This window comes from Camelina sativa, chromosome 5 (genome assembly GCF_030686135.1).
Source record: "Camelina sativa cultivar CO46 ecotype springtype chromosome 5, ASM3068613v1".
NCBI classification, from domain to species: domain Eukaryota; kingdom Viridiplantae; phylum Streptophyta; class Magnoliopsida; order Brassicales; family Brassicaceae; genus Camelina; species Camelina sativa.
The window spans coordinates 22,174,762-22,196,693 of record NC_141884.1 but is presented as its reverse complement, the minus strand read 5'-3'; the positions used below and the strand labels follow the sequence as shown (position 1 = coordinate 22,196,693).

The 21,932-nt window shown below is 36.8% G+C and overlaps 2 protein-coding genes and 1 long non-coding RNA gene across 53 annotated transcripts; 2 read left to right on the top strand and 1 right to left on the bottom strand.

Moving 5' to 3' along the window:
• The first annotated feature begins 380 nt into the window (after positions 1-380).
• LOC147944180 (uncharacterized) lies at positions 381-3,648 on the top strand. Of its 50 annotated transcripts, none has more exons than XR_015557379.1 (13): positions 384-753; positions 1,043-1,083; positions 1,178-1,330; positions 1,415-1,503; positions 1,711-1,791; positions 1,954-2,003; positions 2,141-2,263; positions 2,362-2,397; positions 2,484-2,525; positions 2,704-2,778; positions 2,903-3,094; positions 3,176-3,253; positions 3,406-3,434. It is a non-coding gene; the product is annotated as an uncharacterized LOC147944180 (long non-coding RNA). The 50 variants fall into 50 exon arrangements; XR_015557372.1 differs by having other exon boundaries at positions 386-753; positions 1,178-1,325; positions 1,754-1,791; positions 2,471-2,525; positions 2,717-2,778; XR_015557364.1 differs by having other exon boundaries at positions 386-753; positions 1,178-1,325; positions 2,471-2,525.
• A 662-nt stretch (positions 3,649-4,310) lies between these two features.
• Positions 4,311-14,731, top strand: LOC147944179 (uncharacterized). The gene is made up of 4 exons (XM_087450059.1): positions 4,311-4,483; positions 13,998-14,091; positions 14,156-14,326; positions 14,414-14,731. Exons 2-4 carry the CDS (start codon positions 14,017-14,019, stop codon positions 14,483-14,485), a joined length of 318 nt encoding a protein of 105 aa, XP_087306185.1. The 5' UTR covers positions 4,311-4,483; positions 13,998-14,016; the 3' UTR covers positions 14,486-14,731.
• A 4,877-nt stretch (positions 14,732-19,608) lies between these two features.
• LOC104787174 (glycine-rich RNA-binding protein 3, mitochondrial-like) lies at positions 19,609-21,411 on the bottom strand. Of its 2 annotated transcripts, XM_087450567.1 has the most exons (5): positions 21,009-21,399; positions 20,762-20,809; positions 20,502-20,650; positions 20,324-20,392; positions 19,609-20,195 (listed from the first exon to the last, which is right to left on the bottom strand). In XM_087450567.1, the coding sequence occupies exons 3-5, from the start codon at positions 20,635-20,637 to the stop codon at positions 19,792-19,794; spliced, it is 609 nt and encodes a 202-aa protein (XP_087306693.1). In that variant the 5' UTR covers positions 20,638-20,650; positions 20,762-20,809; positions 21,009-21,399; the 3' UTR covers positions 19,609-19,791. The 2 variants fall into 2 exon arrangements, with proteins under 2 accessions (XP_087306693.1, XP_010511009.1); XM_010512707.3 differs by lacking the exon at positions 20,762-20,809 and having other exon boundaries at positions 21,009-21,411.
• Positions 21,412-21,932: the final 521 nt, after the last annotated feature.

Genomic DNA, 21,932 nt, shown 5'->3' with positions numbered 1-21,932 from the left:
CGTTAATCTTACATACTCCTATCTTATATGTTACAACAGCAGTCGTTTTAAATAAATTATTTGATTGGTAAAAAAAATATGAAACGATCTATTTTTATTTTAAATCTTTTACTTCAACAATCTATTTCTTTATGTAAAGGTGAGTGTTTACATTTTTCTAGAAACAGTAGTTAGTTGTATAATTTTCACAATCATATTTTTTATCTTATATAAAAGTAATCATTTTTCTTGTAAAATTAACAACTTAAAATTGAAATAAGTAAACAATATTACAATTTTGAATTTTTGATATATCTATATATATAAAGTTAACTTTTACTCACTCCTGGAGCAACTTCTTCTTTTTATTTTGAATTTTCGGATTGGACTTAGCCCAAAGTTTTCCAGAGATAATTCAGGCCCACACGTTTTTCTATCTTATGGATTAAACCTATTAATCTCTCTTCCGCGCTGTCAAGGACGCTCCATCTCCACCGGTTGATCTTCTCCTTAGCTCACGATCCATGCCGTTTCACCATTTGATGTGAATTGAAGTCTTCCATCGGATCTGCTGATTCTGGCGACGTTCTTGTCGTTCGTTACAGCGGAAACGGGATGAGGTTGCCCACTGAGACTGGTGAAGACGATGATACGGTCTACGACAAGTGTATTGTTCCTTGCACGTGAATTTAGAGGAGAATCGAGAAACAACCCAACACTAATCGATGGTCAATGATTCAATCTCTCTTTCGATGTTCCAATCTCTTTCTATTGGTACGATTTTTTTTTATAACGGCAAACGGCTTAAGCTGCATCTCCATGAATCAATTAGGTTTAGTTCAATTAGTTTAGCATAGTTTAATTACGGTTAGATTCACAAGATCGGTTCATGCTGCTTGACAATACTATGGTTTTAAGTCTGGTATAACTGTATTGGGTCTGGTTTGGAATGGGAATTATTTAAGATTATTGTAAGATGCAATTGATAGATTATGTCATTTTGTATTTGAAAACATTATTTAAAAGCTTTATTAACTCTGGAGCCTTGTGGATTTTGTTGCAGATGGTTTCCGACAATAAATCCCCAGAAAAATTCTTATTTAGGTGAGTGTCCTTTAGCCAAAACTGGTTCAAAGTTGACTCTTGCATTTTTTGGTCTATTCTTCTTTTCTTATTAGATGTTCAATTGTTGGTGCAGATGATTTTGTACTTGTGGACAAAATTTGCCTCAAGGATTACAAGTTTGTGTGTGGTGATGTTGTAGTGTTCAGTTATGTTCCTTATGCCAAACCACATTTGAGTCATCCTTTGACAAGAACTATATAATGAGTTTTAGTTGATTACATGTAATGTTAGTCTCCACTCTCCTGTTAATGTCTTATCCTTGATGGTTACAGTATTCTTAATCACATATTAACATAGATTTTGAATGTAGATGATGAATATGATGATGTGGTATGGCCTCCAAAAGAGTTAGCAATATTGGTCGTAAAGCTAATTGAGAAGAAGAAGGAGAATGACATGGTATGTTTCTTCCTTTTACAAAAGAATCTCCCTTCTTCATGTTACATCTATATTTTAATCTCAAATCAGAATTAGTCATCACGTCTCAATGATAACAAACCGTGAACACATTCTTGTATTGGAACAATGGTTTTAGCTCATATAGTAATTTTTAGCCTCATTGTGGCTCCGGTTTGCTTGCTGGCTCCGATTTTATGTTTATTTAAGGTGTGGCAAACGACTTCTCTTTACCATTTGGTTCACACTGCAGCTCTTTTTTCTGCACCTAGCACCAAATATCCCAACCTTGTAAGCTTTCTCTTGTGTGTCATGTTTCTTGCTTGAAGTTCAAGCTGCTTCTTCTTCCTTTTTTAAAGCAAGTTTTAAAAAAAAAATTAAGAACTTTACCATTGGAGGTATATTTGTCAGTTGTATCTTAATGGTTCATTTCCTTTGTCAAATCTGTTGCAGGATTTAGAACAGTTGAAGCTAACCAGACATATGAGAGAACCATATACTAGGTTAGTTACTTCTGTTTTTGCAAGTCCGCTTAATTGTCTTGCTTATTGGAGAGTAGAAAATTATACTTTTTTGTAAATGGAAGAGAGCTGTTGATTTGGATTACTATTTGATTACTATGTATGGTGAGCTGTTGCAGCAGCAAATTGATAACATTTCTACAAAGAGAACCTACATCAGGTGGAGATTGAGCTTCGAGCCCAATGATTACAATGGAATCAAGATAAGGACAGAGAGCTTCATGCGATTAAACTACAAAGAGGTCTGCTGGCTGGTTTATATTTATAAGTGTGTTTGCTATCAGCAACTAACTTGTGTTTCTTAATATAAGTCATTCATATAAGTTTTGAATGTGTTCAGGGCATTGTTGGATTCGACGTTGGGTTAGCATCAATGGTGAGTGAGTTCTTGCTTGTGTTATTCTTCTGTTCATATTGTAAACAGAGTTATGAATGTTTAATTCTGATAGGGAAATCGAGCAGGAGGAACCTATGAGCTGTAAGTGTATCGAGGCATGTAAGAAGGTGAGGATGGAGATTTGAATGTATCTTTTTTACATAAAAAGCTATTTTCTGTATTTATTTGAGTATTTGACTATGATATGTTGTGTTCTATATAATATTGAGAATCGATTGTTGCAGTAAACAATCTGATTTATAGTTTTTACTTTTCTTTTTGTTCCTTTTACTGTTTTTGGGATAGTGCTGCTTTGTAGGGTGAATCTGGAAGCTACTGTTTTTGGGATAGTGCCGCTTACTTTAAGTTACAGATATTGAGGTTAGTGAGTCTTGTTTCTATAAATTGATCCGGTTTAGTATATGGTTTATTCAGTTAAGGTGAGTGATCTCTTGATACAGTTATTAACCATCCTTAACTCTTCAAACTGTTTACTTTTATGCAGAACCAGTGGTGAGTGAGCAAGAACCCAAAAGAGAGAGCTGAAGAGATTAGAGAGAAGAGGAGTGTTTTGTCTAAGACAGAGTAGTTGATGTTTTTGTATATAAGATTTGGTTTGGATTAGTTTTTTTTGTAAAACATATGTTTTAAATGTATTTTTATGAAATAATATATATATATATATTACATGCTAAAGGTGTGCCTAGCTCCGACTATGTTAGCAGTCAATATCAGGAAAGGAAATATATATTAACGTCACTAATCTTATATATTGCAGTCTGAGGAGTGTCTAGAAAAGGAGAGGGAGAGAGTCACTCGCTATCTCCACTCAAGCACTGAACCCAGACTAGTTGAGGTAGGTTATGATCTAATTATTCGGAATTAATCATATGTTTACAAGTGGAGACTTTAGCGTTTGAACTTTAACTAATTATTGACTTTCTTATTTACTTTTTTTTTTCCATAGTATTCTGTTAACTGACCACTGTTTCTTTTAATGCATTGTAGGCAGTGAAAGAGGCATTTGAAATCTTAAAGAGGGATGGAGGAAGTGAGATGCTTAATTGATGAAGTAAACAGATCTATGGATGCTCGGTTTTAGTATGAACTTATACTTCACCGCAGTTAGTGAAAATTCGAGTGTGATAAAATTTTAAAATTAAAATAATCCAGTAGTGTTCAGTATTTACAGTGTATTAAAACACTTTAGCCCTCTTTATTAATTGACCAAATTAAGTTAAAGATTAAAAATGCACCAATAGGCTAGAAAGGGTAAGCTCAAAAAGTATAATATGCAATATATCATTCAAGATGAACTTTTTTACATTAACTTGTTTTTTTTTGGCTACATTTTTAAAAATTTAAATTTGTATTAATGATTAAAATTCAAAATGTATTAGAATCTGTAAAATTATATCTATATATATATATATATATATATATATATATATATATATTGGAATATAATACATTATCCATATAAATGAGAACATGAATTATCTACAACTATGTGATTTGAGTGTTAATTCTCAAAATCTTAGAATAAAACTCTAAGAATGATATCCCAAACCACAGAAAAATAGTTTACAAAAAAAATTGCAGAGAGTTGCAATCTGGACGATCGACCGAGACAATCCGCCTTCAGATTTGACGAGCATGAAATATTTGACAAGAAGAACAAGGGAAAAGAAGCCCGAAGTGGGTGGAAATCATCTAGAAGAATAGAGAACGCATGCCAGTCTTCAGGAGCTTATGTAATATCCGTGTTCTGAGATTATATTTTGGGTTTTGTCGATTAAACCAAATGAATGGATTTTTAATTAATTTCAGTTTAATTAAATCTTGGTTTAATCTAATTAAACCAAAAGCCCTAGTAGTCTTTCTAAAAGTGACGCCTCCTTCTCCTTTTTGTCGATTGTCGACACTAGAGTCTCAGAGAAAGAGAGAAAGAGGGAGCCTTGGTCGATTTGGTGTAAAGGAGAAGGAGAAAGAGATCAACAAAGCTTTATCTTAGAGAGAAGGAGAAGGAGCAGAATCGTTAGGGTTTGGGAGGAAACAATTTCGACATATCAAATCGTTGTCAAAGGTAACAAATTTGGTAGAGTTATTTCCAAGTCTTTCATTGTCATTCTCCTTTTTACAGAAGTGGATTTGGAGTTGAACTCAATGAGTTATTGGCTGTTTTTGTGAGATACGTTTTTGTTAGAAGCAAAAGCTTCTCTCTCACAAAAAAGAAACAAGCGTACTTGTTGCTCTGTTTTATAGAAGATAAAACAGAGTATTAAAGAAACTTGTGATTTTATTAATAAACTGGAAAAACTGAGTTTTACAATGACGAGACTATGTGTTTAAATACTTAGACACAACAAGCAAAAGAGTTGTGTCTTTCTAAATCAAACGTTGTAACTGCTACAAACGTCAAGATGCTTAGAAGCATGATTATGAGTATAAACCCAATTTCCTTCACCAGCCGTTGCAGCCAAATGGCTTGATTTACTGCTGAACATAAGGCAATATACTCTGCTAATGCCGTGGATTGTGCGCTACTGTTTTCTGCTTGCTTGATTGCCAACTAAACATTGCTGATCCTAGAGTGAATACATAACCAGATGTACTCTTTTTATCTTCAACTGATCCAGCCCAATCACTATATGAGTATCCATGAAGTTCCGGTTATGCTACACTTTCAAATTGAACTCCAAACTTGGTTGTTCCTTTGATGTACCTAAGAACACGCTTTGCTTCTTGATAATGTTTGTTCAATGGTGAATACATGTACCTTGATAAGTATGAGCTTGCATACATGAGATCTGGTCTCGAGGCACATAAGTGTAAAAACCCTCCAACCATACTTCTATACTTAGTTTCATCCGCAAACTTCTCGTCTTCTTCTTCTTCATGTTTTCCATGTGGTACTAGCGGAGTCTTTACACTCTTGCATTCTTTCATATTGAACTTCTCTAGGAGGTTGTTTGCATATTTCTCTTGAGTGAGACACAGTTCTTTTTCATCTTGGATGATCTCCATTCCAAGAAAGTAGTTCAGTTCCCCGAGATCGGTCATTTCAAACTCTCGTTTCATATCTTCCTTGAACTTGTTGATTAAGTTCAAATCACTTCCTGTGATAATGATATCGTCTACGTATAGACTCACTAACAAGACTTCCTCTTGTGTCTTCAACAGATACAATGCTGCATCATTGACACTTCTTTGAAAACCATTAGCCAAGAAATAAGTGTCAATCCTTCCATACCAGGTTCTAGGCGCTTGTTTTAAACCATACAAAGCCTTGTTCAACCTAAGAACTTTGTCTTCTTCTCCATCTTTTATGAATCCAGGCGGCTGTGAAATGTAGACCTCCTCTTTCAATTAGCCATTTAGGAATGCTGATTTTACATCCATTTGATAGAGTCTCCACTTCTTTTGAGCAGCAACAGCCAATATGGTTCTTATAGTATCATGTCTTGAAACAGGAGCAAACTTTTCGAGATAGTCAACTCCATACTCTTGAGTAAAACCTCTGGCCACTAACCTTGCTTTATGCTTTATGGGCTCTCCTTGTGCATTTGTCTTTAAGCGGTAAATCCATTTGACGCTTATGACATTCTTGTCTTTTGGTTTGGTGACTAACTTCCATGTATTATGCTTTTCAATCATTTGAATCTCCTCCTTTATGGCTTCTCCCCACTCTTTTCTCTTTACAGCTTCCTCAAATAATCGAGGTTCTTTATTCATTGTTTGACAAACTTCATGTGCTTGAGCCATCTCCTCTGTTTGTTGCATCATCTCATTTAGAGATCGGAATTTTCGTGGCCTATTGAGAGAGTCTTCTTCAATTTCATCTTCAGGTTGAGTATCTATGAGAACTCTTGATCCTTCACCGTGATTATCCTCTTGAAACTTGGTTTCAATTGGTGGAATAAGAACCTTCTTTACTTCTTTCTTTTCCCAATCCCATCTCTTTTCTTCATCAAATATCACATCTCGTGATATTTCTACCTTCTCTTCATCCAATGAGAGCACTCTATACCCTTTAGACTCGCTACTATAGCCAATAAACACACCACGTTTGGCCTTGACATCAAGTTTCTTCCTTTTCTCTTCAGGTATATGCACATAACATAAACTACCAAACACTTTCAAGTGTTTTACACTTGGTTTGCTTCCACTCCATTTCTCCATTGGTGTTACGTCTTCTTCAAGGGACTTAGTGGATAGATGATTTTGAATGTAGTTTTATGTAGCCACTGCCTCAGCCCATAATTTGTTTGGTAGACCTTGGTCCACAAGCATTGATCATGCCATCTCAACCAGTGTTCGATTCTTTCTTTCGGAGACACCGTTTTGTTAAGGAGAGTAAGGTGTTGTGACTTGTCTTTGGATTCCTGCCTCTTGACACAACTTGATAAATTCTTTGGATATGAATTCACCCCCTCCATATGTCCTTAGTTGCTTCATTCTTTTACCGGATTGATTTTCGACCAACGACTTGAAAATCTTGAACATTGAGAGAACCTCGCTCTTGTTTTTGATGGAGTACACCAAACTCATACGTGTATAGTCATCAATAAACAACACAAAATACTTGCTCCCACTTATTTATTCGGTGTGCATAGGACCACATACATCCGAGTGTATCAACTCCAACGCTTCAATTGTCTTTGTTTAGGACTTCTTAGGAAATTTTCTCCTTGATTGCTTTCCCACCTCACATGGGTCACAAATCTCGTTTATGACTTCAAATTTGGGAAGATTCTCCACCGTGTCCCAACCTTCGATGTCAGAGACTTAGTTTGTTGACAGTTTCTTTACTGGTGAGTAATGCGTTTGCCTCCGATTTATTCCATCTAAATGGAAAACTCTTGTGCTTCATCTTGATATTCAATATACTTCTTCCTTGAGGATCATTAATGGAACAGTGATTGTCTTTAAACAAAACTCCATATCTATTTGATATCATTTGTGAAACACTTGGCAGATTCCTTGCTAAGTCCGGCACTAGAAACACCTCTTTGATGATCTTCTCTCCTTGGCTTGTCATCACTTGGATATTCCCTTTCCTTGCCGTGATTACCCATTGACCATTCCCCACTTTGACTGGAATGTTGATACTTTTATCAAGAGTGATGAAGTATGAAACCTCCTTGGTCATGTGGTTAGTACACCCGCTGTCAACTAACCATATTTTATCATCTACTCTTGATGATGTTTCTTCTTTGACTGCACTAAACAGCATGTGACCTTCATCTTTTGAATCATCTTCTTTTTGTTAAATACTTAGATCCGCACTCTCGGTTCTTCTAAGTCTACAGTTCTTTGCTAGATGTCCCGGTTTGTTACACACGAAACACTTTCTCTCATTGGTTACAACCTTTTGTGAAAAGACACCTTGGCTCTTCTTTTCTTCAGCCAACATTCACTTTCATTGTGACTGTTGCGTTTGCAAACACCACACCATTTATCAGACTTCTTGTAAGGTCTATCTTCACGTTTGTTTTTTTTTTTGAAACAACCTTTTCTCCATAGAATGCTCCTTCCGTGAATCGTTCATCTCGCATCTCTACACTCTTCTCATGTGCTTTCAACGTGCCTATTAACTCTGTAACTGATAGTACAGTGAGATCTTTAGTTTGTTCAAGCACTGCCACGATGCTATCAAATCTCTCAGGAAGTGAAATGAAAACTTTTTGCACTATCTGATAATCTGACTTTTCTTCTCCATGAACTCTAAGTTGATTTCCCAACTCAATCAACTTTTTCGTAAAAGTGTTGATGTAATCACTCTCATTCATCTTCAAATTTTCATACTCCCTTCTAAGAGATTGAAGCTTTATCATCCTGACTTGTGGTGATCCTTGGAACTCCAATTCCAAAGTGCTCCAGGCTTCTTTGGCACTTGATGCAGGGGCAATTCTTGGGAATATTGAGCCCGAGACTGAATTTTGATGAATTTGCAAAGCAGTTAGATCCTTTACGGACGCTTCATCAACCTGAGTTTTGGTTGCACTGCTTCAGGACTATGATCGCCGTGTGTGGGTGGTTTTGGAACTCCTTCGTCAACAATTTCCTACAGTTTCTTTGTCTGAAAAATTGTTTTCATCTTGATACGCCAAAATCCATAATTCTCTCCATTGAAGATCGAAGTCACAATATGTGACACCATCTCCATAACTCTCTGTGTTTATTGAACTCTTAACTTGAAAATTTTGGCCCTTAAATCAGTAGGGCTCTGATACCATGTTAGAAGCAAAAGCTTCTCTCTCACACAAAAAAACAAGCGTACTTGTTGTTCTATTTTATAGAAGATAAAACAGAGTATTAGAGAAACTTGTGATTTTATTAATAAACTGGAAAAACTAAGTTTTACAATGAGGAGACTATGTGTTTAAATACTTAGACACAACAAGAGAAAGAGTTACGTCTTTCTAAATTAAACGTTGTAATTGCTACAAACGTCACGATGCTTAGAAGCATCGTTTAAGACAAACACAACCTCTAACATAATAATTAAGATAATTAAACTCAATTAAATCCAACAGTTTTCTCATACGCGAGTTGGGACGATCGGGTATTGTAACTGAGATCGTGATCTCGTCTGGTTTCTAATCGGCACGAGATTTTGTGGGATGCTTCGTGACGTTTCGTTCTAGCTTTTACCGAAGGGATTTGATAGTTAACTGATGTGTGTAGAATTTCACTCCAAATCTTTTACCTGAAAAGACTACACGACGACTCAAAGTGCACAGTTAATCAATTGTAGTATTTTAGGATCGATCTCACAGAGAGTAATAGCAAACACAAATTGAATTAAAAGAGAAAGAACTATGGCTAAGACTAAACAAGAGATTGGGGTTTTGGTTTTCCTAATAACTATTGCAAGAAAATAAAAAGGGTTTAAAACTATAAGACTAAGGCGTTGGGCGTTTTGGTAGTCATCTTAGGGTTTTCATGGTTCTAAGCAATATTAAGTGTAAGATCTAACAAGTAAATACTAATTTTTAGTCTAGGTTCTCAACTACGAAACACTAATGAACTAACAAGCTATTCTCATAGAATGAAAGTCTAAAGTCTTCACACTTCGTTACTCAACTTTCGCAGGCAACATCGCATGTCAACCAGCTAGCTAAACAAGTTCGATACATTCACCAAACTTCGCAAATCAACTTATGCAGGTTACGAGCAAGGCTTCGGTATAACACTAGTTCGGAGAAGTAGGATAACACGGTTAGCGCTCCCGTTCTCTAGATCAGTGCTTGGTGATCAATCCAAGCATAAGCATTAAGATAAAGATGTCCCAAAAGAACTCTAATATAAAACCGAAAATAAGATCTAACAACCTAATAGAAGCGAACCTATGAATTCCCCTTGAATCACCTAATAGAACCCAACAAAGTAAACTACTCGCTCATGATGTAAAGAAACAACATTGATATTATAAAGTATAGCATCAAAAGTGAATCAATAAACAAAAGGGGTTTCAAAGTAAACTTCTCTATTTGTCACAAAAGTAACTTGATCCCAAAGCAAAGATAGTATGAAGTAACTAGAAAGAGTAGAAAGAGAGATTTGGTGTCTTCGGTGATGGCTTCTAAGAGGAGGTGAGAGAGGACGAGCTTTGACGGGTGTAGAGGAGTCTCTGGTCGTCTCTAGGTCGGCTACTGGTGGCGTGAATGAAGATCTTAGAGGCAGCTTAACATTCTCTACCCTTAAAGCTTTGATTCTATCAAGCCTAATCTTTTCCTCCTCATCATCCTTAGATTCAGGTTGAAGGATATTGTTCTCAGCCATAATCTTGGCTGTCATATCACATATACTTCTGTCAGCAGCGTCGACACCAGCGTTTGCACCAGCCTCGGATACTCCCTCATTCAAATCAGGTTCTACATATTCCAATTGAATGACTTCATTAGGCTTAGTAGTCTTTCTACATCTTCTCTTTGGCGGATTATTTCCATCCTTCTTTTCCGCCAACTCTTTGACCTTCTTTGCAGCCGCCGCCTCATCTTTTGCCTTCTTTTCCGCCAACTCTTTGACCTTCTTCGCAGCCGCCGCCTTATCTTTAGCCTTCTTTGCAGCTGCCGCCTCATCTTTGGCCTTCTTTGCCGCCAACTCTTTGGTCTTCTTCGCAGCGGCCGCCTCAACTTTGGCCTTCTTTGCATCTAATTCTTCGTCCTTCTTTCCATCATTGGCATTTTTCCTCGTGTTAGTCCGTTGAATTGGTTTCGTAGCAGCTGGAGACTTCTCAATGAAATTAAGAGGATGATCTTTATCAAACTCATCTTTATCAAACTCTTTATTTAGATTCCTACTGACCCCAGCCAAACCACTGCCAACTACATGTATAACATAGGAAGACAATTAAAGATAATGATAACTCAACCTAAACAATCTAGAAACTCAGCCATAAGATTAACATAATTCAGACATTACCGGAGGACTGTTGACAGAGTAGTTTTGGTGCATTTTTCCTGGAACTGCTGGTACTGGTGGACTTTTTGGTGACAACAGTTCATCCCTAAGGTTCTTTATTTTGAAAATTTTACAAGTGTTTTGTGATAACAGTTCATCCCGAAGGTCTTCAACATTGTTTTGGCCAGTTTGCCCAACACCCAAGGAAAGCACGTGCTCTTTCATCTGCTTGAGATCACTCTCAACAGAACGAAACCTGGTTTCAAACCTTTCATTCATCCTCTCTTCTATTCTATCTCCAATGTTTTTTCCAAGGTGTCAAACCTTGAGGTTAAGTTAGACACCAACTCAATGAGAGTTCCAACCGGTCCACCACCCTGACTGTTGGAAACTACCACCTTCTGTTCAGCTCCTTCACCAGATCCACCACCCTGACTGTTGGAAACTACCACCTTCTTGACTTTCTGCTTCTTTGCGGGAGGAGAGTCAGAATCAACTTTCTGCTTCTTTGCGGGAGGAGAGTCAGAATCAACATCCCAAAAACCTTTAACAAACTTATCCTCATGTATGTCTTGGATAAGGCGATCAACTGCTGGATTGTCGTCTTTTTGATCTGGCCACATATGAAATAGCTCGCGTACATCATCCTTCATAACCATTTTAGTCACACGCAGCTGTAACATAAGAGAATATGAGACCCATCAGTGAATAATAACTCAGCCAACACTAAAGCATAAATCAGCCATTACTAAAACATAACTCAGCCGTTACTAAACCATAAATCAGCAATAACTAAACCATAACTCATCCATTACTAAACAATCACTCAACCAGATATAAACCTTACCTCACCAAGCGCTTTGATCTCTTCAGCAATTACCGATACCATCATAGAACGTGTACGGTTTCCACCCCATTGAAGCATCGGTATGCCACCATCATTAGCTGATGCATTCCCAAACCGTTCTCCAAAGCATTTGATGGACTCATACGCCCAAGCCTGTAACACGGGTGTAAACCCACTGAGGGTGTACGACTTTCCTGTAGGGTTCAACATCTTTATGGAATCAACAAGAGCTTCAAATGCTGACCGACTCCACGGATACATCTTTATTGTTTCATCATCAAAAACTCTTTTGGCACTTTCATATGGAATTCTAGAGTTATTATGCAAACCATAAAGTCCAATGGGTTGAAGAAGCAACAGCCCCAACCATTTACGATGATCAAGGTTAACCCATCCCCGGCACACTTTTAATGCTTCCCTAAGTTCAAGTAGCATTGGACCTGCCCCACCAGGCACTTCCAAAAGTCTGAAGAAATCTTTGTGTTTCCTCTTCAAGTTCAAACCGTTCAGTAGGCATTGGGTCTATGTTTAACCCCGTCAGATAATGAATTTCATTCAACCCAAACCTGATAGGTTGACCACCGACCACAAACCAAAGCTCCTTCTTATGTACCCTTAACTGATTACATAGTAGGAAATGAACAACCTTACCAGACCAGACGAATTGACTAACAACTAGCTTAGAGATTATTCCAATTGGTACTTTCTTCGTTTCATCCCACGCATCCAGTCCTATTGATTCCCTAATCTGAGGTAATTCTAACATCGTGAAATTGGTGTTAATTTGTTTAGTATGTATAATAGACTTCATTTCTGGCCAAAGTCTTGGTGGGTAATCCCTTGCTTGTTCTTCAGAAATTTCCTTAGCCATCTGATAGTAAAGCATAAAATAAATCAGCTATAATATAAGGCAAACGCAATGCATACAATAACTCCGCCATAAATACATAACTCAGTCGTAAAGCATAAGATAACTCAGTCCAAACTCAGCCATCAAAGACGGCGAAAATCACCCGTAACTCAAAAATAAATAGGAAGACACATACCGAAACTCGAAGACGAGACGGCTTAGACGGAAACAAACAAGACAGCGACGACGAAGAGAAGAAAGAGCTAATGAGGTTATCGAGCGAGGACGGCGAGAGATGACGGCGGGAGAATAGAAAAAGACAGATTATCGCCGGCGGAATTAGGGTTAGATTTCGCCGACGATAGGGACAGAGAGTTTTTTTTTTCGCGGTTTAAAAACCGTTCACTTTCCCTCTCATTGTAACTGTCGATTCTGGAAACATAACTCAGCAGTCATAAACGGTATCTCAGCCAACCCTCAAATTAGAATGATTAAATAATTGACTAAACCGAACCGAACCGAAAAAATAATTTTTCCCAATTTGGTATTTTTGTATTGGTATGTTTGCCTAGTTTTCTTATATTCGGCTTATTTCGGTTATATTATGCTAATCTACTTAATTACAATATATTTTGGGTTATTTATGGTTATATATTCATGTAACCGACCCATAACCGGAAATAACCAAAAATTAATTTCAAAATTTTTAAAATTTATTTTAAAAATTAATTTCAAAATAGTACTCATATTAGTATATCGATATTACCACCTTAATCCAAACAAATTATATCCAAAACCAAACTGTTATATTAAAAACAAATAATGTTACCTCATCTAAACCCTAAACCCTAAACCCTAACCCTAACCCTAACCCCTAAACAACAGGTTTTGGTATGTTTGACACATTTTGATCAGAATGTTTAAAAATCACTCTTTTTGTCTATAAATATTATTTTTATTGGTTATAATAATAATTATTATTTTTATTGGTTATAATAATAATTATTATTTTTATTGGTTATAATAACCTTATTTTACAAATATCTCATAACTTAGCCGTTTAAGTCAATAACCCAGCCACTACTTAGTAAAATTACTGGCCCCTTTTATAATAATAAATAAAAATACATGAAAAATTTGAATTCAAATTTTTGAATTTATTTTTAATAATAAATCGTTTAAAATATTTTTATTAAGCATATGGATGATAACAAGAAACATAATTATTGTTTGCGTCTCCCCAACAACCCTTTTTGCATTCCCGAGCGGGTATATAATAAATCAATAGGGTGGCCGTCGGATAACTCAGCCGTAACACCATTATTATGGCTGTTGCATAAGTCAGCCATAACAAAGTTGTTAATTTAACTGACTATCCTAAGTCAGTCATGTAAAGAACACAACTCAGCCTTCAAGTATATTACTGTCAAACGACGTCGTTCGATATATTGTTTTAGTATAAATTAAGGGATTTGTTGTGATTTATTGCTTCAGTAATCGAGATCGAGTCAAGATGATGGCAAATATAGATATCTATGGCGGCAACTCCAGGGCTGATGAGAAAACTGCTTCTGAAGCACTAGCTGAGGTAGATCTCTGGACTATCTGAAATCTCAAAGCATTATCTTAATATTGTGTTTGTGGAACTGTAGGAGCTGAATCGTAATGAAATAAATATGAAAATGAGGTACGGCGAAATCCGGAGGCGAGACAAGGGCGTTCCAATCGGGTGTAATTGCGGTGCGGTGCTTCTCGTTGCCACTTCTAATGATCCTACCACGAGAGGAGAACGTTATTTCAGTTGTTCGTATGACATCACAGATGTAAAGATTTTTGTACTCTTATTTTTGAGTTCTGTGTTCTGTTTCTGACTTTTTTTAGTCTAATATGAATTATGTACTATTTGTAAGGGTCCCGGTCAAGGCTGCGGTTTCAGGAAGTGGTGGACTGATGCAGTGCGTGAAGAGTTTAGGATTATTTAGGAGGAGAAGAATGAGATGAAGCAGGACTTGGATGCATCCAAGAAGCGCATCGAGATTCAAGAAGAAATGATCTTGTATTTGGAAAAGAAATATGACGCGCTGGAGAAGAAGTTTGATAGCTTGAACAAGTATCTGTGAGATTAGTCAAGCTCCGTTGTTTTTTTTTTTTTTTTTTGGAATTGATATGAACTTTCTATGTTGTGGTGTTTTATCAATCTATTTTAATAACTCAGTCATGATTAATTATAACTCAGCCGTCATAAACGATATCTCAGCCAACCCTCAAATTAGAATGACTAAATAACCGACTAAACCGAACCGACCGATAAAATAAATTTTCCAATTTGATATTTTGAATTGGTATGTTTGGTTAATTTCGGATATATTCGGCTTAATTTCGGTTATATTAGGCTAATCTACTTAATTACAATATATTTTGGGTTATTTATTAGAATGACTAAATAACCGACTAAACCGAACCGACCGATAAAATAAATTTTCCAATTTGATATTTTTGAATTCGTATGTTTAATTAATTTTGGATATATTCGGCTTAATTTCGGTTATATAGGCCAATCTACTTAATTATAATATATTTTGGTTTATTTATTGTTAGATATTAATATAACCGACCCATAACCGGAAATAACCAAATTTTTTTTTGATTTTTTGATTTTTTTAAAAAATATTCAAATGGTAATAATATTATTATATCCATATTACCACCTTAAACCATACACATTAAAACACATTAGAACCAAATCCAAAAATCAAATAATCTGAACCCTACAAATTACAACACATCTCAAACCCTAAACCCCAACCCTAACCCTAACCCTAAGCCCTAAACGTCATGTGTTGTATGTTTTACACATCCATGGTGAGAATGTGTAAAAATCAATATTTCTCTATAATTATTACTTTTTATTGTTATAATAATTGTAATATTCATAATTCGATTGTACATTTAGATGTTGAGTTATAATAATGTAAATTTATGAATATTTTATAAGTCAGCCGTGTAAGTCAATAACTCAGCCATCACTTAGTCACTTTGTCAGGATTTTAAGATTTTTTAATCGAATTTTGAGTTCAATTTTTTAATTATTTTGTATAATATATTGTAAAAAAGCTAACTTTATAAATTGATTACGCGTATGGATCTGAGCAGGCACAGAATTATTGTTTGGGCTTCCCCAACAACACTTTTAGTAATATCGAGGCACGACACGAAAGACTAAACGAAGCCGTACCAAGTACATAACTCAGCCATAACTCACTCATCCGTACGAAGTAGATAACTCAGCCGTTCGAAAAATATAACTCAGCCATAACATATATGTTCATTTAATATTTAATTATAACTCAGCCGTGTGAAGTACATAACTCAGCCGTAACATTGAAAAGATACTAAACAAAGGACTTTCTTATCCAAGTACAATTCCTACCAAAAGAAATCCAAATTTTTCCAATATCTAAGTACAATTCCTACCAAAAGAAATCCAAATGTTTTTTTACATATCCAAGTACAATTCCTACCAAAAGAAATCCAAATGTTTTTTTACATATCCAAGTGCAAGTCCTACCTACCAAAAGAAATACAAATGTTTTTTACGTGAACTGATTCATAAAATCAGGTGACTCATCGTAGATTTCTGCTGCCATTTTAACACGTATACCCTGGATGTTTTGATCACAGATTCCATCGAAAGACACACCAAGCGCTAGACATTCTATAAATTTTAAAGCGTACACGCCACAGTCACCAATCTGTACGTTTTGCGGGACCTTGGAGATTGTCCTCCTCTTGAAGGTAAACTGTTTGAAAGTAGGTGTAAGAATTTCGTGAGGAACGTTCGCGTTCATCATTGCTGGAATCATCCGCGTAAACGCCCTACAAGCATTCAGCATTCTAAGCTCACTGTCATTGGTTACTTGTCCCACGATGCTATCATAGCAATCAATATGCCTTCTGTTGAGATCCACGTGCAGCGCCACCCAGTGATCGCCTCCAGTTTGTGGAGCAATATACAGGTGATCCACATCTTCTATCCACTTCAAATTAGTTTGTTCATCTGATGGAATCAAACCTTTAACTAATTCTTCATAACCATTGCCAGTCATTGTAAAAAACTTGGGACTCATCAAGAACATCGGATAATGACGATGAACCATTTCATTGGTGAACCACGGGTCTATAAACGCAATGCGTTTGTTGTGGAATGGAAAGGGATCTCGTCTGTACCTACACCTAAGGACTCTCATAAACGCGCCCAAGTGCTGTACAACAGAAAACTGAGTAGTAAACAACAACATAGCCATAATGTAATATAAGTCAGACAACGACAACAATAACTAAGACATTAAGATAAACTTACTTCATCAGTAAGCCACCCATATCTACCAGATTTTTCTGGCCTCACTGGCCAGTCCTTTCGTTCGGTGATTAGCACCCTATAGAATTCAATTTCGATTCCGCCTTTGCCTAACAGAATATTCCTAACAAACAAATAAACACAAGTTAATATAATGTTAACAAGCTGTTATTAACTTGTTAAGCAAAAGGGTCATACTCGGCTTTCTTTAGGTACTCCAAAAGTTTCTGCAACTTGACCGGATCAACAGGTGCCAGAGGATCATATATTCCAGGTCCAGGTGAACAGTTCTTCCTCATGCACGTCAGTCCGTTGTCTCCAATATTAGGGAAAATCTAGCTTGGATGATCTTGTTGTGTATTCAATGCACTCCCATCCGCTGACAGCTTAACACTCTCCAGCCTTAAAGCTTTACTTCTATCAAGCCTAATCTTTTCCTCCTCATCATCCTCAGATTCAGGTTCAAGTGAGTTGGCTTCAGCAATAAACTCGTCTGTAATATCTTCTGCACCATCTTCTGCACCAGCTTCTCCAGGTAGTACAAATTTCAACGGCTTAACACCAGCAGCAACAACAGCAGCAGTAGGATTTTTAGGCGCCCTACCTCTACCTCTACCTCTACCTCTACCTCTACCTCTACCTCTACCTCTACCTCTACCTCTACCTCTACCTCTACCTCTACCTCCACCTCTACCTCCAGCCGCAGCTACTTCTTTGGCCTGCTTTGCCGCAGCTACTTCTTTGGCCTTCTCTGCCGCCTCTAACTCTTTGGCCTTCTCTGCCGCCTCTAACTCTTTAACATTTCTCCTCGTGGAAGGCCGTGTTTTCGTATAAGCTGGTCTCTTAGTAGCTGGATACTTCTTAGCATCTGGAGAAGTCAAATAGTTCTTTTCCTGTATATTATAATTATAATAACTCAGCCTAAACATTCTGGAAAATCAGCCATAAAACAAAGATAAATCAGACATTATGATAACTCAGCGTAAACATTCTAAAAAATCAGCCATAAAACAAAGATAAATAAGACATTACCTTCTCTGCCGTCTCTAACTCTTTGGCCTTCTCTAACGCCTCTAACTCTTTGGCATTTCTCCTCGTGGAAGGGCCTGTTTTCGTATCAGCTGGTTTCTTAGCAGCTGGAGACTTCTTAGCATCTGGAGAAGTCAAATAGTTTTTTGCCTGTATATCATAGCGAAGACAATTAAAATTATAATAACTCAGCCTAAACATTCTGAAAAACCAGCCATAAAACAAAGATAAATCAGACATTACCGGAACTTTTGGTGGACCTTTTGATGTCTGAAGTTCCTGTCCATGTCCCAGGTTATTTAGTTCCTGTCCCAAAATTAAAGTCTGGTCAGTCGTGCTCTTTGAAAGCACGAGCTCTTTCATCTGTATGAGGTCCGTCTCAAAAGATCCAAGCCTCGTTTCAATCCTTTCATCCATCTTCTTCTCCAGATTCACCGATACATTTTCAATGTTCCTATCAACGGTGTCAAACCTTGTGTATAACTTAGAGATCAATTCGTAGATAGTACTAACCGACTCATCTTCGATAGTTCTAACCGACCCATCTTTCCCAACATCTTTCTCCTCACTTATCTTTTTTCCTTTCTTCTTCCTCTCCTGTGCAACTCCTTCACTAGTTTCCAACTCCTGACTGTTGGAAACTTTCATCTTCTGGACTTTCCGCTTCTTTGCGGGAGGAGATTCAGACTCAACAACTGCTTCAGCTTTCTTTTTCTTTTTCTTCTTATCACTCCTCTTAACATCCCAAAAACCTTTAACAAACGTATTCATATGTATGTCTTCGATCAGGCGATCGATTGCTGGGTGGTCTTCTTGTTCTGGCCACGAATGAAATAGCTCGCAGCCATTTTCCTTCATAACCATATTAATCACACGCAGCTGTAACATAAGAGATTATGAAACCCATCAGTAAGTTTTAACTCAGCCAACACTAAATCATAAATCAGTCAACACTAAAGCATAAATCAGCCATTACTAAAACATAACTCAGCCGTTACTAAACAATAACTCAGCCATAACTAAATCATAACTCGTCCATTACTAAACAATCACTCAACCAGATATAAACCTTACCTCACCAAGCCTTTGATCTCTTCAGCAATTGCGGTTTCTAGCGATGAACGTGTACGGTTTCCACCCCATTGAAGCATCGGTATGCCACCATCTTCAGCTGATGCATTCCCAAACCATTCTCCAAAGCATTTGATGGACTCATACGCCCAAACCTGTAACACGGGTGTAAACACACTAAGGGCATGTTTATAGGGGGATCAGGTAAGGGTGTTCTTAGGGGAGAAATATTGTAAAAATAATGTAAGATCAGTAGTTAAGAACTTTTGTTAAGAAGTAAGTTATTGGGAGAACATGTATAAGATCTTAAGATTTAATAATATAATATTCTTATAGAGATTTTAAAATGTTTGATAAATACATAGATTAATGTTTAATAAATAATGTAAGAATGTTTAAAACTATTTAATAATATAATGTTTATTAATATTCTTAAACATATTACAATTATAAAAATTTATAAAATAACATTTTAATTGCAAACTTATGAAACTTTTACTAAAATTCAAAAAAAAACAAACATATTACTTAATTAATTAAACAATACAAACATTTTATTTAATTAATACATAGATTAATGACCAAATTTATTCTAAATATTCCAAATATACATAGATTAATACATAGATTAATGAAACAAAGCTCACATTTTTGTTTAAAATTCAATAAATACCTTCAGAAACAATCTCAAACTACAACTTATTTTCAAGATTGAAATAGCAGATTGTTACTAGATAAAGTGTTTTCCTCAGGAAAATTCAGATAACTATTACTAATCATAAAAATTAATATGAAAACACCAAGTATTGAAAACATCTTTTGCTACTTGCTTCAAGCTCTTTTGGCAACATCAGTGTCATCTTCGAAATCTCCTTCCACTGGTCCATTCTCCATCTTAATTTCACTTTTCTCCATGCTTCCAAATTGATCTTCACCGCCAAATTGGCTACCGGCAGCAAATTGAGTATTGTCACCACCAAACTGCGAGCTGTTGGCAACAGGGTTTCCTCCAAACTGGCTATCTCCAGCGAACCCACCATTGTTGCTACCGTAAGTATTGGCACTACCATAACCACTACTTCCATTATAGTCACCAACAGCCCCTGCAGTTGCACTTGGAACCTCACCGTAAGTGTTGCCGCTAGATCCATATCCACCGCTTGCACCATAACCACCAGCAGCTCCGTGACCAGTAGCATCGCCTCCATAGCCACCCGCACCACTGCCGCCATAGCCTCCAGCATTGTAATTACACAGAGGCTGAGTTAGCATAAGGCAACTAACGAAACAAACAAGTGTCTAATTTTTTCACTAACACACTACAATAACATTCACAAGAACAGTAAACAGATCAGTTATTTACTTTCAACGACTTCACCATATTTAGTGAAAGCTTCTCTTAAGTTATCCTTATCCATGCTATAAGCCATACCTTACAACAGAAAAGAAAACAAAATTCACAAACTTGGTAACGAAATAACAAAAAGTAAGTAACCAATTCTTCATTTTCCACACAGTTTCTAAAGCTAGACTAGACTCACCTCCAATGAAGAGCTTAGAAGATGACATACACCTTATAGCCTGAAAAAGCGAAGGGCTTGATAGAGAAACCTGACCATTGAGTTGCTTGTTCGTTGTCTGCTTCAATATGTTCCCGAATTTACTCAAAAAAGCCATCTCTTTTAGATAACTAAGATGGAAAAAGACAAATACTTTAGTCACCGGAAACTCAAATTAAAAAGTAAGGATCATATCATTTCCTCTTTTTCTACTCATATACATAGTCAAGTGTTATACTTACTAAATCAAAGGCTTTTTAAATACGAACTCTTCGTTTTGCCTAATCAAACTTTACAAGGAACCAAAACGTGAATTCAGAATCAGTACACAAAGCAGATATGTTATCATTAGCAAAGATCGGAACTAAAAGTCGATGAAAATGACAGAGATCATTCAAAATCAGAGAAGAGATAACCTTATACAAGAGCTAAAGCTGAGAACAAACTAGGGTTTATGAGAAAGAAATGAGCTTGAAGAGTGAAAAGTACCTCAATACTCAATACTCAATACTTCGCTTTCCTCTGTGAGATTTCTCGATTTTGTTAAAACCCTACTTGACCGAGGTTTATGTAGCGAAGTTTCACGATCTATTAGGTATACCTTGTCTATAACCTATTGTCGGAGCTTACCTTGTCTATAAAGTCGGAGGAGACAGATGAGACAGAGGAGACAGAGAAGACGAGGAGACGAAGAGATCGGTTGACTTGGCGAGACAAAGGAGACAGTGGAGAGGACGAGATCGGTGGACACGAGGAGACGAGGAGACGAGGAGAAGAAGAGATCACCGGAAGTGGTCGGAACACACCGGAATCGGAGACGAAGAAATCTCTCGGCGTTTCGCCGTTTCGCCTCTTCGGAGAGAACAAGAAAAAAAATCGCGAAAACCCGAACGAAGAGAAAGAAAATGATACAAAGAGAAAAGAATTTCCAACCAATCTCGTTCAGACACGTGCCCTTAGATCACCCGAAGAACTGATCTAAAATAAGATCAGAAGGCCTGATCTTATTTACACTGTTCATTATTTCTCATTATAAAAAAGCCCAAGATCAGCCATATGTTTTGCCGATAAATATGGCCTAAGGCTGTACGACTTTCCCGTAGGGTTCAACATCTTTATGGAATCAACAAGAGCTTCAAATGCTGACCGACCCCACGGATACGTCTTCATTGCTTCATCATCAAAAACTCTTTTGGCACTTTCATATGGAATTCTAGAGTTATGATGCAAACCATAAAGTCCAATGTGTTGAATAAGCAACAGCCCCAACGATTTACGATGATCAAGGTTAACCCATCCCCGGAACACTTTTAATGCTTTCCTGAGTTCAAGTAGCGTTGGACCTGCCCCACCAGGCACTTTCAAAAGTCTGAAGAAATCTTTGTGTTCCTCTTCAAGTTCAAACCGTTCAGT